Below are 24,174 nucleotides of genomic sequence, written 5' to 3' on the forward strand. Positions count from 1 at the left end.
CCGCTAAACACTTACGTCAAGGAGAGAGAGGCTTGCGTAAACAGCACATGAGACAGCCGGAGCCCCGGACTGCAAAACTTTATACCTACTCTGCGGCCATGAATGTAATGATGGATTATCAGCAACAATTCTAAAGTGACTAAGAGACATTGGATTAACCTTGAGCAGCGTTTTTATTCCCTTGAACACGACTTTTGATCACAAAACAGCAACGGTAAGACATAATTATTGTTATGGTTTACAACACTGTTGTTGATTTCTTGCTCTGTTCTGGCTGCTAGCTCAGTGAGTTTGTGTCCTACAGTGATGATACTTATATCAAAATAATATGTGGAGTATCAGCTTTCAGATGATATGTAGTTTGTGCAGAACATAATAAGTTTTAAAGATTGTTTTTGCTAGTTAGCACCGGAAGTAGCATCAGCCTGTTTTCACTAAGGGCTAATGCTAACGCTTCTTGTGAGACTTGTGTTTTGTTTAGGTAAAAATGGCTCATATTGTCAGGTTGCTGAGTTTTTAGAGAAGTTTACACATTTAAACATCAACAATTATACTTGAATAATAATATAGCTAACTGTATATACTTCTGGAAAGAGCCATTCTGCATAATGAGTACTTGTACTTTTTGTACTATTCGTTTATATGTTGTTAATGTTATTTAAGCCAGATTCTGAATGTGTTTCTAGGTTTCTACACTGACATTGGTAAAAGAGAAAGTAGGCCTACTCCTTCCGGCAGCGGATGTTTTTTTCTGAATATCTGTCGTGTGTCTCCCCGCCAACAGGGGCCGCTGTGGGCCGGGGAGACAGAACAGACCCCACGAACTCTTGTGATGTCCGGAAGAAGTCAGCATGGCGGATTTATTTTTCACTTCATGCTTTTCTGTTCACTATTCTGCTATAATGTATTGACAATTATAACGGATATGTAACCCCGCGTGAGCTGTGTATTCAGACAGTAAGGGCTGCAGAGGGATCTCGCTGCACCGCTGCCTATCTCCCTGCTCACATCGTGACTTGTGACCCAGTTGGGTTTGGTGAGTTTCCTCGTCTTTTATTGCTTAATACTCATCTCAAAACGTTATCATGCTCGTGTAGTAGTGTGTTTTTTACATACTCAGACTGCGTGCGTTTGACGTTGTAGAGGCTGCCCCCTGGCCTATTATGATGATTATTATAGACAGAATGAGACTACGGTAATGCAGGGGTAGCTTTAGGCACAACGGGAGTCTATAGTAAGGTTAATGCAGTTCATAGTCATGTTTATATATTATACTTGATAGAGACGGGGCGAGAAAACACATGGCAATGATACACCGTGATTAACCAAAGGGTATAAATAAAATGGTGCGGGATATGTTGCAAAACCAATGTGCAAGTAATGCAGTTGAAGTAAATTATATATATATGTCAGGAAAATGAATAAATAGCCTACAATGAGCTAAATAATACTGCGGTCAAGCCAGCCTCCACTTCGGAAAATACAGTCAAGCCAGCCCGCCCGTTGTATCGCCGTGTGCGAATATAATATGCATTAGAGTAGAGGCTTGGAAAAACAGCCTTCAAAATAAAAGCACTTACTCGGTCAATAACAAATATACCTAAAAAACATACCAAACATATTCATACTGGAGCTTAAATTAAGAAATATCGACTATATAATGTGATCAATAATAATTTTAAAACAAACTACGTAACTACCACATTATAACTGAGTGAATTTAAAACGTATTAAGGATACAGCTATGAAGTTATCTGACCATTACATTCATTATTAAAATGTCCATTTCCACTGGGTGACTAATTTCAATTGATTTCAAAATCAAGACAATCTGATGTAGAGTTTCAAAATTAAAGGCCTCAAGTCTCATATATGACCTATCGTCCTTCTGTTTTTAGATAAGAATAAAACAAAAACTCTCCATTATCAAAGACTAATATCACTTCAGGGTAGGGCTGTGCGATTATGGCAAAAATCATAATCACGATTATTTTGGTCAATAATTGATATCACGATTATTAAATACGATTATTCATTGACTTTGAAAATATCAATTTATCGAACTTTAAAACAAATAAGAAAAAATAATTTGAACAGTATCTTTTTAACTGTTGATTACCCTGAACGTATAATTCAACTGAAAAACCAATACAAAAATAAATGATACATTTATATTTACATTTAAATACATAATGTCAAAATAATAAATACCAATAAACAAAATAAACAAATATTTTGGAGCGCACTTCAACAAGATACTAAACATATGTAATATGATAAATACAAATAAATTAGACTAAAATAAATTAGATCAAATATGTTGCAGTGCACTGTCACAAAAGCAAAATAATCGTTTTTCCGATTATGTTGTTTTCGTAATTGTGGCAGGCCAACATCGTAATTGCGATTAAAATATGATTAATTGCACAGCCCTACTTCAGGGTGATAGCAGGACACCCCATCTAGTCACTCAGAGAGAATCAGGACAATTGGATGGATGGATTGGGAAATTGGGTTGTCACAGCAGCATGGAGTCATTGTACAGAATCAAAATAATCTTAAAATAGAAGAAAATACAAAATAGAATAAATCTGAAAAAATAGAAGAGAAATAAAGGTTAAAGCAATAATCAGGGCTCGATATTAAGGACTGCCCGATGGCCCGGGGCCATCTAGTATTTAGCTCGGGCAGTGAAGCCTCACCTGCTGGTGGCCCGATCGGGCAATCTATTATGCCAGTATCATGCAGCTCGCGGATCCAGTAATGAGTAACCCGACAGTAAAACTAAACATATCTATAACTAGTTACGGTAGTTTGAGAGGTAATTAAAATAGCTATGTGTGATATTCTAACCTGAAGTGTGTGTTTTGTCCGCTCACCGCTGCATGTGATCATGCAGAGCTGCGTGTCGACTCGTCAGCAGCAGCTGATCTCTCTCTCCCGTCAGATTAGACTTCACTCGCGTTTATGTCCATATCGATCAGATCCAGCTAGTTCTAGCTAATGATATGACTACCTGCTTATTAAAAGACACCTAAACAATAAGTGTCGCTATGCAACTGGGTGAGGCCACAAAGTATAGCGCAGCATTATGCATTTGTTTACATGCCCACCGGAACCCCGAGGCATTAGCAACAGATTAACGCACAATCAACCCATACAGGACATCTCTTTCTCCACATTAAGTGTTAGACATTAGAATTGACTATTCTTGTCTGTCACATACTCTTCTTGTCTGTCACATAAGTGGCGCAACTGAAGCGGTATTGCGCTAAAGGGAAATTATTTTGACCAAAGAGATTTAGATTTGCCGGCTAACGGGAACTCGACGTCACCATGTTGTGTGCTTCGCGGATGCGCTCGGCTCCTCTCGACTGCTGCTCGGTCAGCTTCCGGATGAGGAAGCATTCATTCGACCAACTTACAGTAGATAACATTACAAACATTTTTAACAGGGGCCATAATAGTGTAAATAGTGTTTGTTTTGGCAGTTACAACTGAATATAATGTTTTCTACATCTGGGAAGGCATTTGCCTTCATCAGATGCAGGGGGTAGACATTAAGGGGTGTACAATTATAATATTGTGGTGGTTCATCTTTATATTCAGTCTGTGGGGGGCCATCTAAAGGCTAATGTACAGATGGCTCCGAGCCATAGCTGATGTTGCCTAAAAATTGCTGCGCGCCCCACGAAAATTGACGCCGACGAAGGGTTGGGGATCTTCCCCCTATAACATTTAGATTTTTGCAGGTCTTAGATGCTTGTCTGGTGCATTCTCTAGACTGAATTATAAGATGAACCACCCACAATATCTATTAGACTACATTTCAAGTTGTATTCTTCATTTCACTTGTTGTGTGTGTTTGCTCGCTTGCATGCCGCCTGCATAGCTTATAATAAAATACTTAAGTTGCTGACCGAGCAGACCCCGAGGCAGCCGAGTGCATCCGGCGAAGCACAAACAATGGCGACGTCAGAGTTCCCATTTAGCAGCAAATCTAAATCTCCTTCGGTCAAAAGTCAGGTCAAAATTAATTTGCCTTTAGCGGCAATACCGCTTCAGTGCGGCGCCACTTATTGTGAGCAGACAAGAACAGTATTGTGAGCAGACAAGAGTAGTCAATTCTAATGTGTAACAACTAATGTGGAGAAAGAGATGTGCTGTATGGTTGATTGTGCGTTGATCTGTTGCTAATGCCCCTGGGTTCCGGTGGGCGTCAGTAAACCAAATGCATAATTGCTGGGCGCTATACTTTTGTAGCCTTCACCCAGTTGCATAGGCGACACTTTTTGTTTAGGTCACGGCGTTCTTTAATAAGGCAGGTAGTCATAATCATTAGCTAGGAACCCAAACATGGATCTGATCGATATGGACATAAAAGCGATGTGATGAGTCTAAATCTGACGGGAGAGAGAGATCATGCTGCCCTGCCGAGAGTCGACACCGCAGCTCTGCATGATCAACATGTAGGCGGTGAGCGCGAACAAACACCACTTAAGGTTAGAATATCACTCGTAAGCTATTGTAATTAACCTCTCAAACTACCTAAAACTATTTATAGATAAATGTTTAGTTTTACTGTTGGGTTCACTTCATTCCCTGGATCCGCGAGCTGCATGATACTGGCATAATAGATTGCGCCGATCGGGGGCGCATACAGCAGGTGAGGCTTCATTGGCCGAGCTAGAATACTAGATGGCCCCGGGCCATCGGCACGGCTTCCCTTAATGTCGAGCCCTGGATAGACAGACAACGGGAGAATACATTTGATATTCTCAAAAGTAATGCACTGCATACACGATGTAAGTACGATGTAGCAGACGGATCAAACAAAGTAGGGTGCTGGGAGTTAGATCTGGCTGGCCAGAGGATGAAGAGTTGTAGAGGGTTACCCTTGCTTTAGAAATATTTTTCTTTTTGTAGTTATGTACATGACAAATAAAGCCTTTGAATGTTGTTATGTCCATAACCAGGTGTCTGGCAAGCTTTTTACCAAAAGAGCCATTTTGGGCTTCTTTTCCCCCAAAAAATTTTTTTCTGGAGCCGCGCAAAACATATTTCATAGCTTGATAAGCTAAATAAAAGCTTCTATTTATTATTATATCAGAACAAAAATTCACAGCTTTTTTTGGCATTTATTAGGCTATTTATTAGCATTATAATAAAAACTGTTAACATCTATAACGAAACCAAAGAACCGCTATAGCGAGGAGAATTAAAAATAAGTAGCACCAGCCTACTTTAAAATAAATTAAACACAGCACATTGGGAGTCGCTCGTGCACATTCGAAGGAAAAAACTAAATATTATTAAAACCGGGCCCACTTTGAAATAAATAAAGACATATAGGCTTCACCCCTAAAAATAGTTAAGAAGGTAGGGTAGGAAGAATGGGAAAGCCAGATCGATTGCGCTAGAATTTGAAAAAATACACAAACGAAAAAATATGCCTCTTCCTTCAGACTTCCTCACAGAGCCCCTCCTCCAACACACACGAACACGCACATGATCAATGAGCGCACAAGATAAATGTGTGCACAGATGGAAGGCTGACAGGCTGACAGGCAAGTAGGCCATCCAGTTATTTTAGCCGGGCCGGCTCAGATGATTGGTCGTGCTTTTTACAGCGCTACGGCTTCCAGAGATTAATTTTTGTATGTATTTATTGTCAAAGCATTTAATATATTCATTGCTATCGGGATGTTAAGAGCATTCCATGGAATATAACAAAAAGTGTTTTCTGAAATAAATTACATACCCCATTGAATTATGACTGAAGATCGTCAGCTTTCTTCCTCTCCGTGTTGTTCCCGTTGTTCCTCGATACGTAAAGGCTGCAGTGCAGCACCTTTGAAAAACTTCTCTCTACATATCAAACATACCGGTAAACCAGCATCGTTTGCTGTGAAAGCATATAACTCTGTCCACACAGAATTAAATCCTGTGTTCCTCCGGTACTGTTCTTTGATTTATCCATAGTTCGCTCATCGAGCCGGGGGTCAGGTTATTCACCCGCAGGAAAAGTCGCTCGCGCGGGACCCTAGCAGGATGTGACGCATATTTTAGTTGACCTAATTAAAACCGTTTTGTTTTTTATTTATGTGTCACAGTATCACCTCAAAATACAAGATACGAAACATTTTCAACCATGCAACAAAATATAAATAGTCCTACAAATACTTTTATTTTATATCCTTCTTATTTTTGTCTAAGCTCAAGGGAGCCAGAGCAGAGGGCTTAAAGGGCCGCATGTGGGCCGCGGGTTGCCGACCCCTGTCCTATACCATTAGATATATTTTTAGGGGCACTGATATGCACAAATATTTTGTATTTTATTCGATTTTAAGATTATTTTTGATTCTGTACAATGACTCCATGCTGCTGTGACAACCCAATTTCCCAACTTGGGATGAATAAAGTATCCATCCATCCATCCATCCGTCTTTTATTTTGAAACTCTACATCAGATTGTCCTGATATTCTCTGAGTGACTAGATGGGGTGCCCTGCTATCATCCTGGAGTGAAATAAATCTTTGATAATTTACAGTTTTTTATTTATTCTTGTATAAAAACAGGACGACGATAGTCATATATGAGATTTCAAAAGTATTTTATTTTGAAACTCTACATCAGATTGTCCTGATTTTCTAATCAATTGAGTGATTAGCTGGGGTGTCCTGCTATCACCCTGGAGTGAAATTAGCCTTTGATACTGGAGAGTTTATGTTTTATTCTCATCTAAAAACAGAGGGACGATAGCTCATATATGAGACTTCAACGGTCTTTAATTTTGAAACTCTACAGATTGTCCTGATTTTGAAATCAATTGAAATTAGTCACCCAGTGGAAATTGACATTTTAATAGTGAATGTAATGGTCAGATATGTCTTCATAACTGTATCCTTAAGTTTTACATTCACTCAGTTATAATGTGGTACTTATACGTAGTATGTTTTACAGTTATTATTGATCACCTTATATAGTCGATATTTCTTAACTTAAGCTCCAGTAGTATATATGAATATGTTTGGTATGTTTTTTAGGTATATTTGTTATTGACCGAGTAAGCGCTTTTATTTTGAAGGCAGCTTTTCCAGGCCTCTACCGTAATGCATAGGATATTCGCGCACCGCAATACAACGGGCGGGCTGGCTGGCTTGAGAGTGTGTTTTCCGAAGTGGAGGCTGGCTTGACTGCAATTAAATATTGCAGAGAATGTTGTAAGTGATCAAGTAAATGCATTATATATACATGTAAATAGAACAAGAACAGAATGTAAAATTGAATATTGTTCTGTAAATTAAAATTAAATACTGTTTATTGTAGTGATAACTATTTTGATAAATACATTGTAAGATGCAAACAGATGAATGCTTGAGGTCATAGAGCTCAGGAGTTTAGCAGTCTTATGGCCTGTGGGGTAAGACTGTCTCTGAGTCTATATCTCTGAACAAAAGTCCAATGTTAACGTTGTGGTGTCAGAATCAAATTGGTTGATTCTAGATCCAGCAATAATGTACAAAGCATAACATATTTTGTTGCCTGACATTTTGGTTGAGGTTTTTTCACCCCAAACTGCATGTGAATGTTATCAAGTGGGCATGTCTGTAAGGGACCACGTGTGGGTATCCTTAGAACCTGATTGTATTCAGAGATCTTGAGGAGAGAGGTCAAGAGACCCCTGTAGATATGGCCAAGCCAGTTTTTCCCTTGTCAAATGTAGCCTACCTTTGGAGCCTATGCTTTCTTTACAGCCTCTGAAGGACTGAATGTTGTAGATAATAAGTGTGCATTTTGGTGCAACGTAAACAATTGAAACTGAAGCTGAAACTATCTTGGGTTTGTTTCTTTTACAGGTTTCCTAGACTGATCTCAGTGGGATGAAACTTCAGGAGCCTGAACAAGGATCAGCGAAGAAACCAAATTGAACACAAATAAAAACACCAGAAACTAACAATGGATAAAGTGACTATCGGTGAGGAGGTGACGAGACAGGAGCTGCTCCCAGAGCCTCTACTGATAATCCTGTCCCCACCTCCGCCTTTCTTACCCGGCGCTGGTAAACCGACCATGTTTTGGCACAAGTGGCTAAAAGCTTTTGAACACTACTTTCACGCTCTTGGTGAACACGAGCTTGCTGAATCCTCTAAGTGTGGGCTCCTAAGGAACTGCCTTGGCCTTGAAGGCCAGCATATCTTCACCGCTCTGATCCAGAGTGAAACTTCTTACACAGCAGTCATCTCCTCGCTGACGCTTTACTTCTGCTCCGATCACACCTCTCAGATGTGCCGCCTTAAATTCCATCAGAGGGCTCAGATGCCCGGGGAGGGTGTAGACGTGTTTGTGTCTGTGTTAGAAGAACTGCTGAGACCTTGCAATTATGGACAATTACAAGACAAACTTATCCTGGATCAGCTGATTGAGAAAACCAACTGCCCACCCCTCAAAGAGAGGCTGCTGTTGGAGAGGGAAACGTTGACCCTGGACAAAGCATTGGTCATTGGTAAAGAGGTTGAATCTGCTTTCAATGAAACTGACCTGTTTAGTATTCATGAGGTCAGTGTGGACATTGAAGACGATTTAGGCCCTCCTGTTCCAACAAAGCGTAAAAGAGGAAGACCTCGGCGTGGGGAGGGAAAGCTGAAAATCGAAACAAAACCACCCTCGACCAAAACTCATACAAGATCATCGAGACACAAAGATAGTTACTATTACAGCAATGATAAGCAATATTATAGTGAAAATGATGGAGGTGTAACTGAAAGTGCTCTTGAGACTAATCTAGCTTTGGATGAACCCAACGCTGAAGCAGCTAAAGAGGTGAATGCTCATGAGACTAATCTAGCTTTGGATGAACCCAACGATGAAGCAGCTAAAGTGGTGAAAAGAGCGTTATCATCATCATCCTTAGATTGGATGGAAGAGGAAGGCTGCAACTATGCTAGTGATGGTGTCGATGATGAAGATGTAGAGGAAGAGGTAGATGAAGAGGTAGATGAAGATGTAGATGAAGACTTTAAACCTAAAAAAAAAGGCCCCTACTGTCCCATTTGTGTCACAACGCGTTTCAGAGACATAAACAAGCTCAGCAGACACATGAGGACACACACGAAGGAGAAACCGTTCATCTGCCCGGTCTGCTCTACGACCTTCAGCCAATCCTACCACATGACCCGACACATGAGGAACCAGCACAATGCGGGACAACACGTCTGTTCCACATGTGGGGAAAGTTACAAGAGCCTTGCAGATCTGCAAAGTCACAAGAAGATGCATTTGTCATGTCCAAGCTGTCAGAAAGAATTCACTAACAATAAAGCGTTGTGTAGTCATGTCTTGTCACACAGCGAAGACCAGTCCACCCAGGTAGAGGGTCAAAGTCAACTTTATTGTCCATCTCAAGATGTGTCTGTACACACAGAGGGTCAGAGTCCTCTGCAAAGTGATGAAATAAAAAACCAAGAAATCAAATCAATAAACAGAGATACTAAGGAGAGTATTGATATCAATGATAATGTTGCTGAGAACAGTTCAGACTCTGATAATAGTGATTCTCAGGATGAAGAATGTGAAGATAATGTTAAGGATAAGGACACTGAAAAAGCTACATCTCAAGATGGAGGCAGTCCCAAAGAAGAAGGAGCCCCCAAGACCAAAAAAAAGGGCCATGTCTGTCCCATCTGTGTCGACAGGCGCTTCAAAGGGGCAAACAAACTCGCAAGACACATGAGGACACATACAAAGGAGAGACCATTCGGCTGCCCTGTCTGCGATATGAGCTTCAGTCAATCCTACCACATGACCCGACATCTGAGGAAGCAGCACGGCATGGGTCAGTACATCTGCGAGAAATGTGGGAAAAATTTAGCGAGCTGGCTGGAGATGAGAGCACACAAGAAGACTCATGCTGTTGACGGCCTGACATGTATTGCTTGTGATAAACAGTTTAAAGACAAGGCTGCCCTAGTGAGTCATCTTAAATTACACAAGAAGGTCCAGGCTAAACCCCAAAGCCTCACCTGCGGCGATTGCGGCAAAGTATTCGGTCGTATGTATCATCTGAAAAGGCACATAGTGACCCATCGCAAAGCAACAAACGGAGATATTTACACATGCCCTGATTGTCAGAAGGATTTTGCCTTCCCAGAAGACCTCAACAAACACCTGGAGATTCATTTAAAAGAAAACAATGGGACCTGTCCAAAATGTGACGAAACCTTCAGTAGTCCAGAAGACCTGGAGGCGCACATGGGGGTCCATGAGAAGTCTTACGCCTGCAGCACCTGTGGGAAGAAGTTCAAGGTTGAGTATGCGCTGAAGAAGCATGAGCAAGGACATAAAGACGAACAGTTTTATTGTTCGTTGTGCCGCAAACACTTCATCAAGCTGTCCCACTACAAGAGGCACATGACGGTCCACGACAGACGGGAATCTAGATGTCCTCACTGTGACAGCATCTTTCTGCAGCTAACAGCTTTTAAGTATCACCTGCGGACTCACACAGCGGAGAGGCCGTACCAGTGCACCTGTTGCATCGAGACCTTTGAGGAGAAGAAAGATCTGGATCAACACTGCTTGAGACACAGGAAATTCAAGAAGGAGATGCCAAACTCGTGCACTAGGTGTGATTGTGCTTTCTCTACACTCCTTGAGCTGACGGACCACATGAGCTCACATGATGGAGAGCAGCCAATGACCTGCCCCATCTGTGGCAAGACTTTCCTCAACAAGAGCAAGATGGAAAGGCACCTGAGCATCCACTCGGGGGAGAGGCCGCACCTCTGCTCCATCTGCGGCAACGGCTTCCCCTCGGCCGCCAGCCTCAAGTTACACCTCCACATCCACACCGGGGAGAAACCCTTCCCGTGTCCGCAGTGCAGCAAGAGCTTCAGGTCGTCCAGCGGGCTGCGGCTGCACGGCCGGCAGCACATGGAGGTGCGGCCCAGCTTCGAGTGTCTCGAGTGCGGCAGGACTTACGGTCGCATCACGGAGCTGAAAATGCACCAGCGCTACCACACAGGGGATAAGCCGTACACATGCACCTGCTGCAACAAACGCTTTATTAGCAAACACAAGCTGAACGTTCACATGAGGATACACACGGGCGAGAGGCCGTACGCCTGTCCTCACTGCGGACAGACATTCACACAGACTGGAGACAGAAACAGACACGTCAGTAAATACCACGAGTTAGATACTGCAGTACCTAACTCCAGTGAAGATTAGGTTGCTTTTGAATGATTGTGCCAGTGGTTTTGCATGTAGGGGGTGACCAGGTGCCAACAAGCCACATTGTTTTTGAGGGACAATGCGGGACATGTTACTGTGTTGCTTAGAGCTGGATTAGATGTTTATATAGTGATGAAATTAAATATGTGTTTTGAATGGAATTAACCTAACAAATTATTATGAGCAGAAAAAAAATGACCTGATCTAGCTTGCTAGCTTGTGTGTTAAACGTTAATTAAATCAGCTGCTGTTACCTCATCGCTTTCGGTTTCAGGAGGAATATATCCTTGGGTTGGTGGTAGAGCAGGCTCGCACGGGCGACTGTCAATCAAATGTGTGGGACAAATGATCAAAATGCTGGGCAGTCCCGCACAAAGCGGGACACCTGGTCACCCTATTTGCATGTTTGTTGGGGTTGGGAGCAATTACAATCAATGAATGCAAAACCACTGTCTTCTCTGTCCAGACTTTACTGTCTACAAACAGTTTCTCCCTGATTTGTTATTTTCTGCGAGCTTCATACCTGGACTCTCTTCTATATCACTACATTTTACCACTTAATACAACAGCTGTGCATGAGGATTTAGTCATTGTAGTCCATCCCCCTCACCCCTTCTCCATACAAGCACCTTGCACTCCCAACAACTCACACTAGTGACAGAATGCGAGTTTCACAGTTTGGCGTGCCCAAATCTGTTATTATGTTAGTATGCTACATACTAGTTTAAATTAAGTAGTATCAAGTATATCACTGAAATGATGCAACAAAAAATTCAAAGACCATTGTTCAATGCTTTTGTTGTCTTCCATTACACAGTTTGTGTTTCATAGTCTTATGTTGTTTCTTTTCACATCTTAGATTATTTTAGTTTCGACTTCTCGGTAACCAAGCGTTTGTAACTGTTAAGAAAAGTGCCATAAAAATAAAACTATTATTCACTCTGCTTGCACATGTAATGAGGCTTCTGATCAACATTCAGTGTTTCCCCTAGGTTTACTGCTTTGGGGGGGTGCTGCCTGAAGCGTGGCGGGGGGTTAGTTATTGGTATTTTTTTTTTTTTTTATCCTCTGGAGCAGAGAGAGGAGGTGTGGATTATTGTTAAACACCTTTAATTTCAGGGGGGGCGCCGGGCTCCGTTGGCTGGGCGCAGCGCCCCTCCAAGACAATGGTAGGGGAAACACTGACATTTGTAAAACATGTAAGCTGCATCATTTTAGACACATATTATCAGTCAAGTGAGAATAAAAAGATTTAAATATCATTTGAAAATAATTAACTCTATATGAACCCCAAAATTAAGTATTTTATGTAGGGTTCTTTCTGACCCTTGCAACGCTTCAATAGTTATGAATGCCTTAAATCAATCATTCAAAAGAGGATTTTATAAATAGTTTTGACTGAAAATGCATTGTTACATCTCAAAACAATTAGTAATGTCTATCTTTCCGTAACCCATAATGCCTCTTGCATAAACCTCAAGCACTTCTGGGTAGCAGAAATTAGCTCCTAAAAAAGGGCTTTAAATGATTTCCAAGTTGAATTAAAAAGTCCTTTACATTCTTAAACTTAAAGGTGGGGTAGGTAATTTTGGAGAAACCAGCTCGAGTGCGCTAGAATTTGAAAATACACAGCCGGAAAAAATCTGCCACTTCCTTACAGAGCCCCTCCAACACACACGAACGCGCACATGACCAATGAGGGCACGAGATAAGTTTGTTCACAGATGGAAGGCTGACAGGCAGGTAGGCCATCCAGTTATTTTAGCCGGGCCGGCTCCACAGATGACATTTTTTAATGGATTTTTTGTCAAAGCACTTAAGATATTCATTGCTATCGTGATGTTAAGAGCATTCCATGGAATATAATAAAAATGTATCTCGGGCCGGTTTTTCAAACTTACCTACCCCACCTTTAACTAAAGTCTGTAACTGACAGATGTCTCCGTGTTGAGTTTATTTAAACAACATTTTTATATAAATGTGTGTTTTTATGCTGAAGCTAAATGACATGCTAATGAATGCAATAAACTTACATTTTCATTAGTAGATCATTTCGGTACTTATTTAACAACTTCAAACAAGCTGACATATCTGATAAAAAATCGATAAAGAAGCTAACTGTCAGTAAAAATAGTTGAAAGCAGGCGTCCACATGAGGGTGCTGCTGGGACGTTAATGTATATCTCTATTACACAGATCACAAATACAGTAGCCTACCAAATAACGATTCTAATAGTTCATAAAACAAACATTTCATTAATCATTTTCTTACCATACTTGTCCAATACGGGGAGATATCCAACAATAAATCAGCGATATACATGCAACAAAACGAAACTTAAACAGTCCAAACTTATATTATTATAAGTAGCACCTGACATCCTAATTACAGTTGGTAAAAGTCATTATATTGTACTTTTTCTTCCCTACAATTCAGGCTTAGGTATTTTATTTAGCCAGAAAATAACATTGAGATTCAGGATTTCTGAATTTATGTTCTTGTAATTTACTAGATTATCCAATCTATGCAACCTCCTACTTTCTTCAATACATTTCGAGTATTAACCTGGTATTAACGTCTTACTGCAATGCATTCATTTGATAGGTATGACCACCTTCTTAAATGTAGCCTACATTACATGCTATACATACCGACACAAGGTGTTTTCAGTTTAGTGTCTGATGAAGGATTCAAGTTAGTGTTGTGAAATCCTCTGCTGGGTTTACATGAGGTTAACTTGTTCTCATAAGCATGGGCGTCATTTTGTTAAAAAAAAGTGGTCTGGACAATTTCTCCAGATTGAACATCAGCATAGTAGAAGAAAAAATATGTCCCTCCCCTGTTTGTTGAACCTCGAGCACCTGCATGAATAACCAATGCATAGACCATGTGTTTTTAAAACACTGAACGCACAACTATAGGTCTTGCTGTGATGTGATTGTAAATGTGTAGCTTTATGCACACAACGAGCGCACAGGTATGGAGGACAGAACATGACATAAGTAACAAATAAATAAATGCATATATCCACAAAAAATACATAATAATAAAAAATACTAATAATAAAATAATAATGATATAATAATACAATAAAATGTATAATATAATAATACAATTATAATTAAAATAAAATAATGATTAAATACTAATAATAATAATACAATTAAAATAATAATAATGTTATACTCCATTTATTGGAACTATAATGGTATATACTTTAACTAAAGGATGTTATAAAATGCAGGACTTGTACTTGTAACCATAGACTGTATAGGCTTGTAACAGAGTATTTGTAATGATGGTACTGTTGCTTTTACTTTATCCATCACTGGTGTTCAACTTCCAACAGAAAAGAGTAACATCCGGCCCGACAGGGGGCAGCACTTACCGTTAGTCCTGAAGCTAGTGCTAATCTTCTGTTTACAAACAGGGGCACAAGAAGGTAGCTTCGTATTGTAAAATAAATAAATCACTTCTGTGGTTTACGTCGTCATGTGGATAATGTTTTTAAAGCAAGGTAACGTTGGGTTGTGATACCGAATAATGTACCTTATCTCGTCTTGAGTTGTAAAGAGTTGGTCTAAATTCTAAAATATACTGCTGAAGCTAAGCTAACTTTGCTAATGTTACAAACGGCTGGTTATCAACCCCTTCATTTTCAGAGAGATACATTGACGCACTGTAAATTATGTTAAATAACATGTGTGAGGTAGATTTCAGGATTAACCCAACAGATAACCACTTGCCCTGTAAATCAAAAATAATGAACATAGCTACGTTAGCTTGCTAGCTTACTAGCTACATTGCTTACTGTCGTAGACTGTCTAGACTCGGTGTGAAGCAGTGTAAGATAATCATAATTAACTTCAGTATGTTGCTGGAGCATTGCAACATTCCTCGTTCAAAAATAGCAGTCTATTGATCAGATTAACTTTCAGTAAAACAACTTCAACAACTGGTTAAACTATAAACCTGAATCTAGAGTCTCTCCTAATGGCTGCTTTAGGCTTTAATCTTGCCAGCGGGCAAGATCTTTTCAGCATTGACACAACAGAACAATCCAGCTCTATAACAAACTGTGCCCTTAGTGGGGAAGAGGTCAGGCAGTTCTACGAAAATGTAATGAAAGATAGTCAAGGGCAAGAGAAATCAAGGAGGAGAGCAACTAGCAAGGGTGATAATGGCAGAGAGCCCAATAGAAGAGAGAGGAGGAGAACCAGGGCAGCAGAGATGCGGCAGGCTCAAACAGACTCTGTGGTTCATAGAGGGAATAGTAGTGAACGTGAAGGCAACACAAGAAGAGATGTCATCTCAGAAAGGACCATGGAGCTCCTGGGGCTCAGGTTTCTGCGCTGTGCCAATGATGGTGACATCTCTGGCCTCAAAGACCTGCTCTCAAAGGGTGTTGACATCAACTTCCAGGTACAGTACTGACTTTACTGCTTAGTGTGCTTTCACTTTCTGACCCTGTATTGGTTTTAAGTCCTGATGGTTTTTCCTTCAGGATACTTACTTTTGGACGGCAATGATGTGTGCAAGCTGGTCAGGACAAAGAGCAGCGGTGAGGCTGCTGCTGCAGAACGGAGCAGCCTGGGTCGGTGTGGTTGACACTCAGGGCAGGGATGCCAAAGATCTGGCGCTGGAAGGTATAACCATGCATCTATTAACATCTCTAAAGTGTGTTTTGTACAATGAAGCTGAACTCATTCATATCTGTTTTTCCCCAGCGGGCCACAATGAGTTATTGGAGGAGTTGGAGAGCTATGGGACAAGTGCAGAGAGAGACCCTCAATCTGATAGCAGGTTAGCACACACTGAGCGTTGTGGCTCTTCTAGAGCTGTGACCCCACATGAACCAACATAGCTTCTGTGTGAGCCCGACCCGAGCCTGAACCAGGGCCGTTATGGGCCTATGCTACAATTAATAAACTTGAATTACCTTAATTTTACATTGTTCATGACATTACACATACTATGTTTTGCATTTAAAGGGGACCTATCATGCAAAATGCACTTTTGTACGTCTTTTATACATGAATATGTGTCCCCGATGTGTCGGGGAACTCACCAAGTGTCAGAAAACACAAGCTACTACTTGTTGTTGTTGTTGTTGTAATGGGCAAGCTAGGATTCACCAAAGTCACACAAAAAAAACTAACCAATCCAGGAAGCGGTAAAAACAGTGTTTGTCAATGGAGTCTGGTGGCTTTCAAGAGAGTCTAGGTACCAGGCTTCAGTTCCAGATTTGAGATTATTCTAAATATAGAGTCTATTTAAACTGATGTACATTTTTTTAAGGTGGCTAAATAATAGTTTTGTGGCTGCACCTATCCTCAGAAGTGTATTGCTTTGCTTCTTGCTGGTACTCCTTCCTTTTCTTTCCACATACATTTCTGTACTTCAAAAAAATCCCAACTATCTCTTAAATGCACATATAGACCTGGCTTTTTTTTTAAGACATACATCAAAGTAGTGAATCTGTTTCTTTAATACATTTCCTCTCATTGTCTTCTTCTCTGTTCACCCCCAGTGCCTCCCAGCCTCAGTGGTGCGGTGTGTGTTGTAGCGAGTACAGCAGCAGCCTGTCGTCACATCTCTCCTCCACTCTTCATCTGTTCAGTCTGCGGCGTGCCCCCCCCACACCCTACTACTGCCTCCCCCCCTCCAGCAACAGCTACAAGATGATGGTTCGCTGCGGCTGGGAACCGGGGACAGGGCTGGGGCCGGAGGGCGAGGGGCCCAAACAACCAGTGCCAACGGTGCTGAAAAGAGACCAGGAAGGCCTGGGATATGGACACATGAAAAGAGCCAAAGTGACTCACTTCCAACCCAGGGACTCTGCCGCAGTGAAACGACCATCACAGGAGAAACAGGAAGGCAGAGGCAAAGGAGAGAGGAAGGAAGATAGTAGGAGAAAAGAACAAAGAGACAAGACCTGGGAAAGAGATTTCCGTGCCTCTTTTTATCTTTGACATCTGCTCAAAGTGACTTTTCAAAACGTTTTCTCTTCCAGACGCTTCTAAAAGTATCTCTAAAACATTAAACAGATCTTTTATGAAGAGGTGTGTTATTAGCTGTGAACAGCAGCTCTTTAGGAGGCTGGGAATTTGACATGGAAGTCTGAGTCTGAAGTCTGTGAGTGAACGCACGAAGAGAAGATGCAGTGGCACGTTGTCACAGAGTGCAGGTGTGTGTAAAGGTGCTTGGAGGTGTTTTTCCACTTTGACTCTACCTCAGACCTGTTTCCATATATGGTCAGTCTTGCTGCTGTTGTGCAACGACCAAATATGGCATTGATTTATCTTCATGATTTTGATTTACTCCGTGTGACCTAATGTGGGGTTTACTTACTGTAAACCATTAAGACTGTTTCATACGTTTTTCATTTATTTAAATTAATATACATCCACTCGTTACGGTTCATTAACCAGGAAAATAAATGTCTTTAATATAAAAGAGCTGTTTTCTTTTGCTTTCCTTTACTGCCATTGCCAAGCAATTAATATTACAGGACAACGTTACTTTGAGATTTGGCTCCACTTGACCAACATGCACATATAGATGAATTAACACCTAACTTGAGTAGAACATACATAAACCTACATGACATTACAAACAAAAATATAACTAACCTGTAGCAAAACATGTCCATCTCCATTTACAAATAATCAGTTGAAGTTGTAGGTGGGCAGTCGACTTTAATCATGTCAAATGTTCTTAGAATAACCCTCATCCAATTAGAAGTAATTCATGTTTCCTTTCATGTAGAGTTTCAAGTAAAGTTTCTATCAGTTGTTTTTTGTACATACAGCAGTTAGGATATTTATCTAGTTATCTGTCTGAGCAGCAGAAGTCATGGTGTTAAAGGGTGTCCTTCAGATGGCCATGATTCTTGTATGTTATGCAACTAAACAAACCAACAGTGCACTCTCCCTTAGTTCATGAGCTCATGGTACCTTCTCACCCAATTGAACACACCTGCAGCCTTGACCATGTGACTGGCGGTTCACATGCTTGTGTTTATCTGCAGTTTCAACATAGTAACACTGTCTGGGTATTTAATTTAAAGTTGCACTCCTGTCTGATTTTATGTGTTAAGGTTTAACGTATTTTGAAGTCTCTATTTAAATTGGCACAACTCAAGCCAAAGGGGGTCATCAGAGCTGCAAAACTCTCCCCCAACCCCGACAATACAATATTAGACAAACCATATAATGTGTAATAAAACACGTCAATTATATTTTAGCCCAATATCACAAATTACAATCTCTATCTGGATAGTTGACAAAGACATTGGTTCTTGAAAAACTTGCTTCGGATAAGGAAAACCCACTAACAAAAGCCCACTGAGTCATCAGAAAGGTGAGGCGATGACTTTGTGGTAGTCATTCAACTTACTTGAGAGTATTTACGGGATATTGCGATATATTGCATCATGTGTTTCTGTATTTTTAGGAATTTTCTTTGTTGTTCGGATACTTTATGCATTTCAAAGACTTGGAGTAATGTGGCCTCCCCCCAAATTTCATGCACATTAAATCAAAATTGCTTGTGTGACAGTAGAGATGAGTATACGTTCGGATCCACTGGTGATTAAACAAAATGTAACATATCAAGATTCACAAATCTTACATCAGCCGCTAAATCTATCTAGAGATGTGACCAAAACACAAGAAAGCCCCCAAAGCTACCACCAGTTAGTTTTTATTGATTAAGCTGCATGTAGCTTTGATAAAAGCATTTTAACAATAAGATAGCGTAAGAAAATAAATCCATGTTAATGTGTCATTTTGCCTCCTTGACATTAGACATTTTCAGACATTTTGTTTTATGAGTTTACTTTTTAGTTTCATTGTCAAATCTGGTTGAGTTTGATTTGTAATCATGACACTAAATGTTATTAATTAGTGCTTCGACTATACATATTTTTCCTGTCAAACATTTCCATCACTTATGAACGTCTTCCATTATTAAAGTCAGGGTCTATCACAATGTCACATCAGATTACAAACTTTTATAAACTTTAAGCAGCATTTTTTATTACTAAATGATACATTTAGAGGATAGTTCAGCTCTCCTAGTTGTCTGCTTTTCCTGAGGCGATTTAACGTGTCACCAGCTTGAGCTTGATCGGTTTCAGAGGTCCAACCAGACCATCTGGGTTCATTATCAAAGGGATCTGTGAAAGACAAATACAACATTTGAAACACGTGCTCTCTCTGCCAGCAAATCCAACTTGTCAAGTGTATTGAGCAATCATGTAGTAAGCATTTCAAAAGTAACCACCTCCGTCTCCTCGCAGACGGAGAAGCTGTAGTTCTGCAGAACTTCCACCATGGCCAGTTTAATCAAAACCAGAGCAAAACGCATCCCTATGCAGTTCCTCGGCCCGAGCCCAAATGGCAGGTAGGTGTACGGGTTGATGCTCTGCTTGTTCTGTTTACTGAATCTTGAATAAAAAGCAACAAAGAAAAGAACATTTAACTTTTACACACATACAAACATAAAAGGGAATCTTCTTATATACTATGTTTCACAGGATTGTACAAATGAAGTTTCTCAAGATTCACGTTCAATTTTTTTATTTTACACAAAGTAATTTAATTAAATCTACACATTTACAACATCAACACACATTTACAGTACACACATCTACACACATTTACAGTACACATTTCACCTTATACATACATTTATAGTACACACACAGGAGCACTGTGGCATCTACCTGTCGGGTCGGAACTCCTCGGGCTCGGGCCACAGCTCGGGGTCGTGGTGCAGAGCGTAGACTGGGACCATCACGAGCATGTCCTTAGGGATTGTGATGCCACTGACCTTTACAGTTTCTTTGGCAATCCGTTCAAGACGTCCAGCTGGAGGGTAGAGCCTATTGTCAAAAGATTACTGACATTATATATATTATAATATTTTGAAAATCTACAGACGTACCCAAATGTCTATTCTTGAAATACAGCATAATGTTGTTTCAATGGCAAGGTAGCAACTCAAAAGAACAAGATGGTTCTGACTTTCTTTTATAATTATCATATGGATTTGTGTTATGTTAGTTATTTGGTGCATGATCAAATGCCTGCAAATCTAATGACATTCCCGACAACCTCAGCTATTCTTCATTTTTAGTGCTCATTATCAAATATTAGCATGTCAGCAAGCTATAATAATGGTAGTAACATTGCTAAACATTAGCATGTTAACTTAATTCTTATGCTTAGCATGTTGTGAACAGCTAGTATAAGAAAAAGCTCTTTACCTCAGACACTCATTGACGACACTGTCTAGGTACTCCATCTGCATCAGCTCTTCATATTGGACAGAACCCTGCAGAGATACAAATCATGCTTACACTAAACACAATTCGGGATTTTCAAAACTTTAATTTAATCAATTACATGAAGTGCAGAGAATGACTCTTGTACCAGAAACCTCTGCTTTACCTTTTTAGGGAAAGTGGAATCTATCTCTTCTTGCAGGCGTTTCATGACTTCAGGATTTCTTGCCAAACTGTAGGCCAAGGCAACGAGAGTGAGGGCGCTCGTCTCGTAACCAGCAAACATAAACATTGTGGCTTGAGAAACAATCTCGTGATCAGTGAGACCTGTCAGGGCGGACGAGATGTATGAAGAGGGATGAAGAGGAAAAGAGGCCTCAAAACCTTTTGTGTGCATACAGGTGTGTGAATACAGGTGAGTGAATGTAATACCTTTATTCTGCTTTTCTTTCTTGGCTTCACTGGCAGACTGAGAGTTGATCATATGTTGAAGGAAATCTGCATTCTGAAAACAGGAATGATACATGCTCTCCAACATGTGTTTGATAGTATGTTGTATGACAGCACAGTGGACCATGACAATCCACCATCCACAGATTGGGTTTCTATGGTAAACATGTGTTGTTGTTGGAATATCCTGAGTCAAAGATGTGTGTGTACTGAATATGTGGTGTATTGCTGTCATTTTTCATCAACTCCCTTGATTGAGGAATCCAATGTTTATGCAAAATGTTGGTGGTCAGCTCAATTGAGCGCGATCAGATGTTTATTGTAATACGATGAAATGAAAAACAGAAAAACAAAATGGAGTTTTTTATCGTTTTGTCCAAACCTGGTGTGAGCTCCTGTCTCGTTCTTCTCTGACCTTCCCCAGAAGAGTATTAAAGAATTGAGTAGAAGACTTTGTAAACAAGGAGACCCCAAGCCGCTCCATGAGAGGAAGAAAAACAGGGAAAAACCCTGAGAAGAGAAAGAGGGTTAGTTATTATGATCTTAGTCACGAACATATCTGTTAACATCAACATAAAGAATTAAAAGGTGCATGTCATTGAAAAGCAGTGGATACCTTGGAAGATGAAAAGAAGTGGGTTGAATTTAAAGAGCTTCGAGGCGTGTTTGATGAGGGGATGTGAGGGGTTGTTTATTGAGTCCACATCCACACTGAATGCACAGCTGGCCATCACATCCATACTGTAGCCTCCAAAGAAGCTGGACACACAAATCATGATATCATTGATTATTGGTTGAAACCAGTTGCCACATAGAAAATAATGTACTTGATAATAATTAAGCTCCTGTCAGCTGTTAACTTAGCTTAGCACAAAGACTGGAAAAAGAGGGACACAACACCTAAGCTCAACAATATACACACTTTGGTTATCATGTGACCATCTTGTCACATTTAACCATGCATAGCACCGCATTACTCACTCTTTTACTGCTATGACTTCATTATTGCACGCCTTGGACTGCAGGCTGGTTGTGAGTTTGCTGGAATGATGTTTCATGAGGCTAAACATCTGAGAGCAAGGAAAAAGTGTAAAAATGAGAGTGAAGTTAGTGTACTGTGGAGATGAATTGTTACTATAGAGTCGTCCTCCATCTTTAATCATTCAAAATATGACTTTTACAACTTGTGAAGATCCAAAAATCGTACTTCTTTTATACGGCCAGAGGTGAAAGAGGGAGTGAGGATGTGACGAATCCGTCTCCATTCGTCGTCCTCAACAATAGAGATAGCGTCATAAAGGTCCCCATTCAGACGAAAGTTCTGAAGTTTGTTAGAAACACACCACAACAATCTTTTTTATTTTCTACCCAGAGATATATCTATAATTTTTTTGTAAAAGCAAGAAATGTGTTCCCCAATAAAGAGTTGCTCAAGGAGATGGACTCGTTTGATTTACCCTCAGTTATCTTGTTCATATCAGAGATATACTTTGAACTATGCACTGTAGTCGAACAACACAATTAAAGCCAATAGAATTGCTTTTTTTTGTTAAGTGGTAAGTTGACATTCCCCCCCCCCCTGCCAATCCTCATTTCCTCACCGATTTCAAAATTACATTATAACAACTTCAATTTGAAGACAGCTTTAGTCTGCTAAAATTGATGATCAACGGATATTGTGTCACTCTCCAGTGTCTTATTTACAGCAATCCTTTATATTTTCTATATAGTTTTATGTATATCCTCACCCTGCGGTTGGTAAAGTAGGTGAAGCACTCCTTCACGATGATGGCTTTCACCATGTCGGGGTCCATCACTGCCAGCACGGGCTTCCTCAACTCGTATGATCTAGACATTTAAACAAACACATTTAAATGTTGTGCATTCATTGTTAAACTCTTGTTGCTATAGCAGGAGAATATCTGCTGCCATTAGTAAGACTACAGCTGATACAAGCAACCACGGGTGAAGTTCAAGAGTCAAAACCAGTCAAACGTTGTCACATAATAATACGTAATTATGAGTAGCTTGGTGTTAGGCTTAGTTAAGTTTGATACACTTCTGCTTTACTGGCTCTTTCTTAACTTACATTTCTACAGGAAATCTATTTTGTGTTTTGGGCAGGTAATAATAACTTGTATTGCTATATGTTGTGTCTCTGTTAGTGTTAGATAGTAGTTCCCTATGAGGAGCTTATCACACAATCTCAACCTTTGTTTTATGTTATTAGGATGCAGGACAAACCCACAGCCCTGTAATTCAGTTTTATGGTCGAGAGTTACCACATTTGACAAGCTAATGAAACTCAGGTTCCTTTTTCATGGCTCTGCCCACACATTTGACAACAAATCCTTTCCTGGATTACTGAGACTTTAAATCTACTTTGCTGACGTAACGTTAATTTTGGGCCCTATCAATGAATCTTGTCATATTATCATATTGAATTCTTAAGCAACTTCACACCCCAACCGACATCCTTTTTTAATATGTATTTATCATTTATGTTTTTTGTTTGTTTTTTATTTTTCCTTTTTGAACCCATCAACAATGTTATTTGCATTTGACTTTAAAACTGAAAAGCAATTAAATAAAAAATAAATTATGGACTCACCCCCATATTTTTCCATACTTATTAGCACACTCGATGTCATCCTCGTAGTAAACCTGGTAACAGAGAATGTACTGTATATTCATCCCTAATCACAAAAAATATCATTGTCCGTTGAAAGACAAAATCAAGCGAATTTTATTTAGATAATAAAACTGTATTAAATATTTACATACAGAGTGGTACCGGCCAACTGTTCCCCAGTACGTGTACGGCTTTGGACCTGGGATTCCCAATTTCTCAAATATACCATGAGTCCACTTGCCATACCTGTACAGAACAGAAACACAATAAAATACAATCAAAATTAAAGTATTTAAGGTCACATTGTGTCAGTCAAAGACTTTAATCTTAACTTTGGTGATTTCCTGTGTTTCTAAAGGTGATTTATGTCACCGGTAGTACGAATAATCTTCCTTAGTTCAAATAAACCTCTGATCCTTACACAAAAAACAAGCAGAAGCATGTGATCAATAGAATCCATGTTTCTAAAGAGAAGAAAGGAAGACAGCCCATGGCTCTCGCTTGCTCTGCCAAGTTGAACTGAACTCTGACTGACTGCATGTTCGAAGGCGTGGGTTCTCTTCACCGTG

General features: G+C 40.1%; 3 protein-coding genes across 3 annotated transcripts; 2 read left to right on the forward strand and 1 right to left on the reverse strand.

The window, feature by feature from the left end:
- The first annotated feature begins 804 nt into the window (after positions 1–804).
- On the forward strand, positions 805–12,059 carry LOC104962315 (zinc finger protein 271-like). Its single transcript, XM_010790750.1, has 2 exons — positions 805–1,036; positions 7,861–12,059. Exon 2 carries the CDS (start codon positions 7,961–7,963, stop codon positions 11,228–11,230), a length of 3,270 nt encoding a protein of 1,089 aa, XP_010789052.1. The 5' UTR covers positions 805–1,036; positions 7,861–7,960; the 3' UTR covers positions 11,231–12,059.
- Positions 12,060–14,630: 2,571 nt separating this feature from the next.
- gpank1 (G patch domain and ankyrin repeats 1) lies at positions 14,631–17,684 on the forward strand. The gene is made up of 4 exons (XM_010790760.1): positions 14,631–15,656; positions 15,739–15,880; positions 15,962–16,037; positions 16,765–17,684. Exons 1-4 carry the CDS (start codon positions 15,228–15,230, stop codon positions 17,204–17,206), a joined length of 1,089 nt encoding a protein of 362 aa, XP_010789062.1. The 5' UTR covers positions 14,631–15,227; the 3' UTR covers positions 17,207–17,684.
- A 1,212-nt stretch (positions 17,685–18,896) lies between these two features.
- LOC104962336 (cytochrome P450 3A30-like) lies at positions 18,897–24,100 on the reverse strand. The gene is made up of 14 exons (XM_010790771.1): positions 24,027–24,100; positions 23,758–23,851; positions 23,585–23,637; positions 22,722–22,821; positions 22,181–22,294; positions 21,955–22,043; positions 21,590–21,732; positions 21,356–21,483; positions 20,956–21,028; positions 20,690–20,850; positions 20,506–20,573; positions 19,963–20,121; positions 19,521–19,683; positions 18,897–19,413 (listed from the first exon to the last, which is right to left on the reverse strand). The coding sequence occupies exons 1-14, from the start codon at positions 24,095–24,097 to the stop codon at positions 19,339–19,341; spliced, it is 1,491 nt and encodes a 496-aa protein (XP_010789073.1). The 5' UTR covers positions 24,098–24,100; the 3' UTR covers positions 18,897–19,338.
- Positions 24,101–24,174: the final 74 nt, after the last annotated feature.

The sequence above is a fragment of the Notothenia coriiceps genome, unplaced genomic scaffold, assembly GCF_000735185.1.
Source record: "Notothenia coriiceps isolate Sejong01 unplaced genomic scaffold, NC01 NC01_scaffold00001471, whole genome shotgun sequence".
NCBI lineage: Eukaryota > Metazoa > Chordata > Actinopteri > Perciformes > Nototheniidae > Notothenia > Notothenia coriiceps.

What these genes read in the sequence shown, in the direction of transcription:
- LOC104962315 (XM_010790750.1), top strand. Translation starts at nt 7,961, where the DNA reads ATGGATAAAGTGACTATCGGTGAGGAGGTGACGAGACAGGAGCTGCTC.
- LOC104962336 (XM_010790771.1), bottom strand. Translation starts at nt 24,097, where the DNA reads ATGGGCTGTCTTCCTTTCTTCTCTTTAGAAACATGGATTCTATTGATC. An exon ending in GAAGTCATAGCAGTAAAAGA is followed by an intron (nt 21,733 to 21,954) that starts GTGAGTAATGCG and finishes TTGTGTGTCCAG; the next exon opens with CTTCTTTGGAGGCTACAGTA. An exon ending in CCGTCTGCGAGGAGACGGAG is followed by an intron (nt 19,414 to 19,520) that starts GTGGTTACTTTT and finishes TGTCTTTCACAG; the next exon opens with ATCCCTTTGATAATGAACCC.
- gpank1 (XM_010790760.1), top strand. Translation starts at nt 15,228, where the DNA reads ATGGCTGCTTTAGGCTTTAATCTTGCCAGCGGGCAAGATCTTTTCAGC. An exon ending in CAAAGATCTGGCGCTGGAAG is followed by an intron (nt 15,881 to 15,961) that starts GTATAACCATGC and finishes GTTTTTCCCCAG; the next exon opens with CGGGCCACAATGAGTTATTG. An exon ending in GACCCTCAATCTGATAGCAG is followed by an intron (nt 16,038 to 16,764) that starts GTTAGCACACAC and finishes GTTCACCCCCAG; the next exon opens with TGCCTCCCAGCCTCAGTGGT.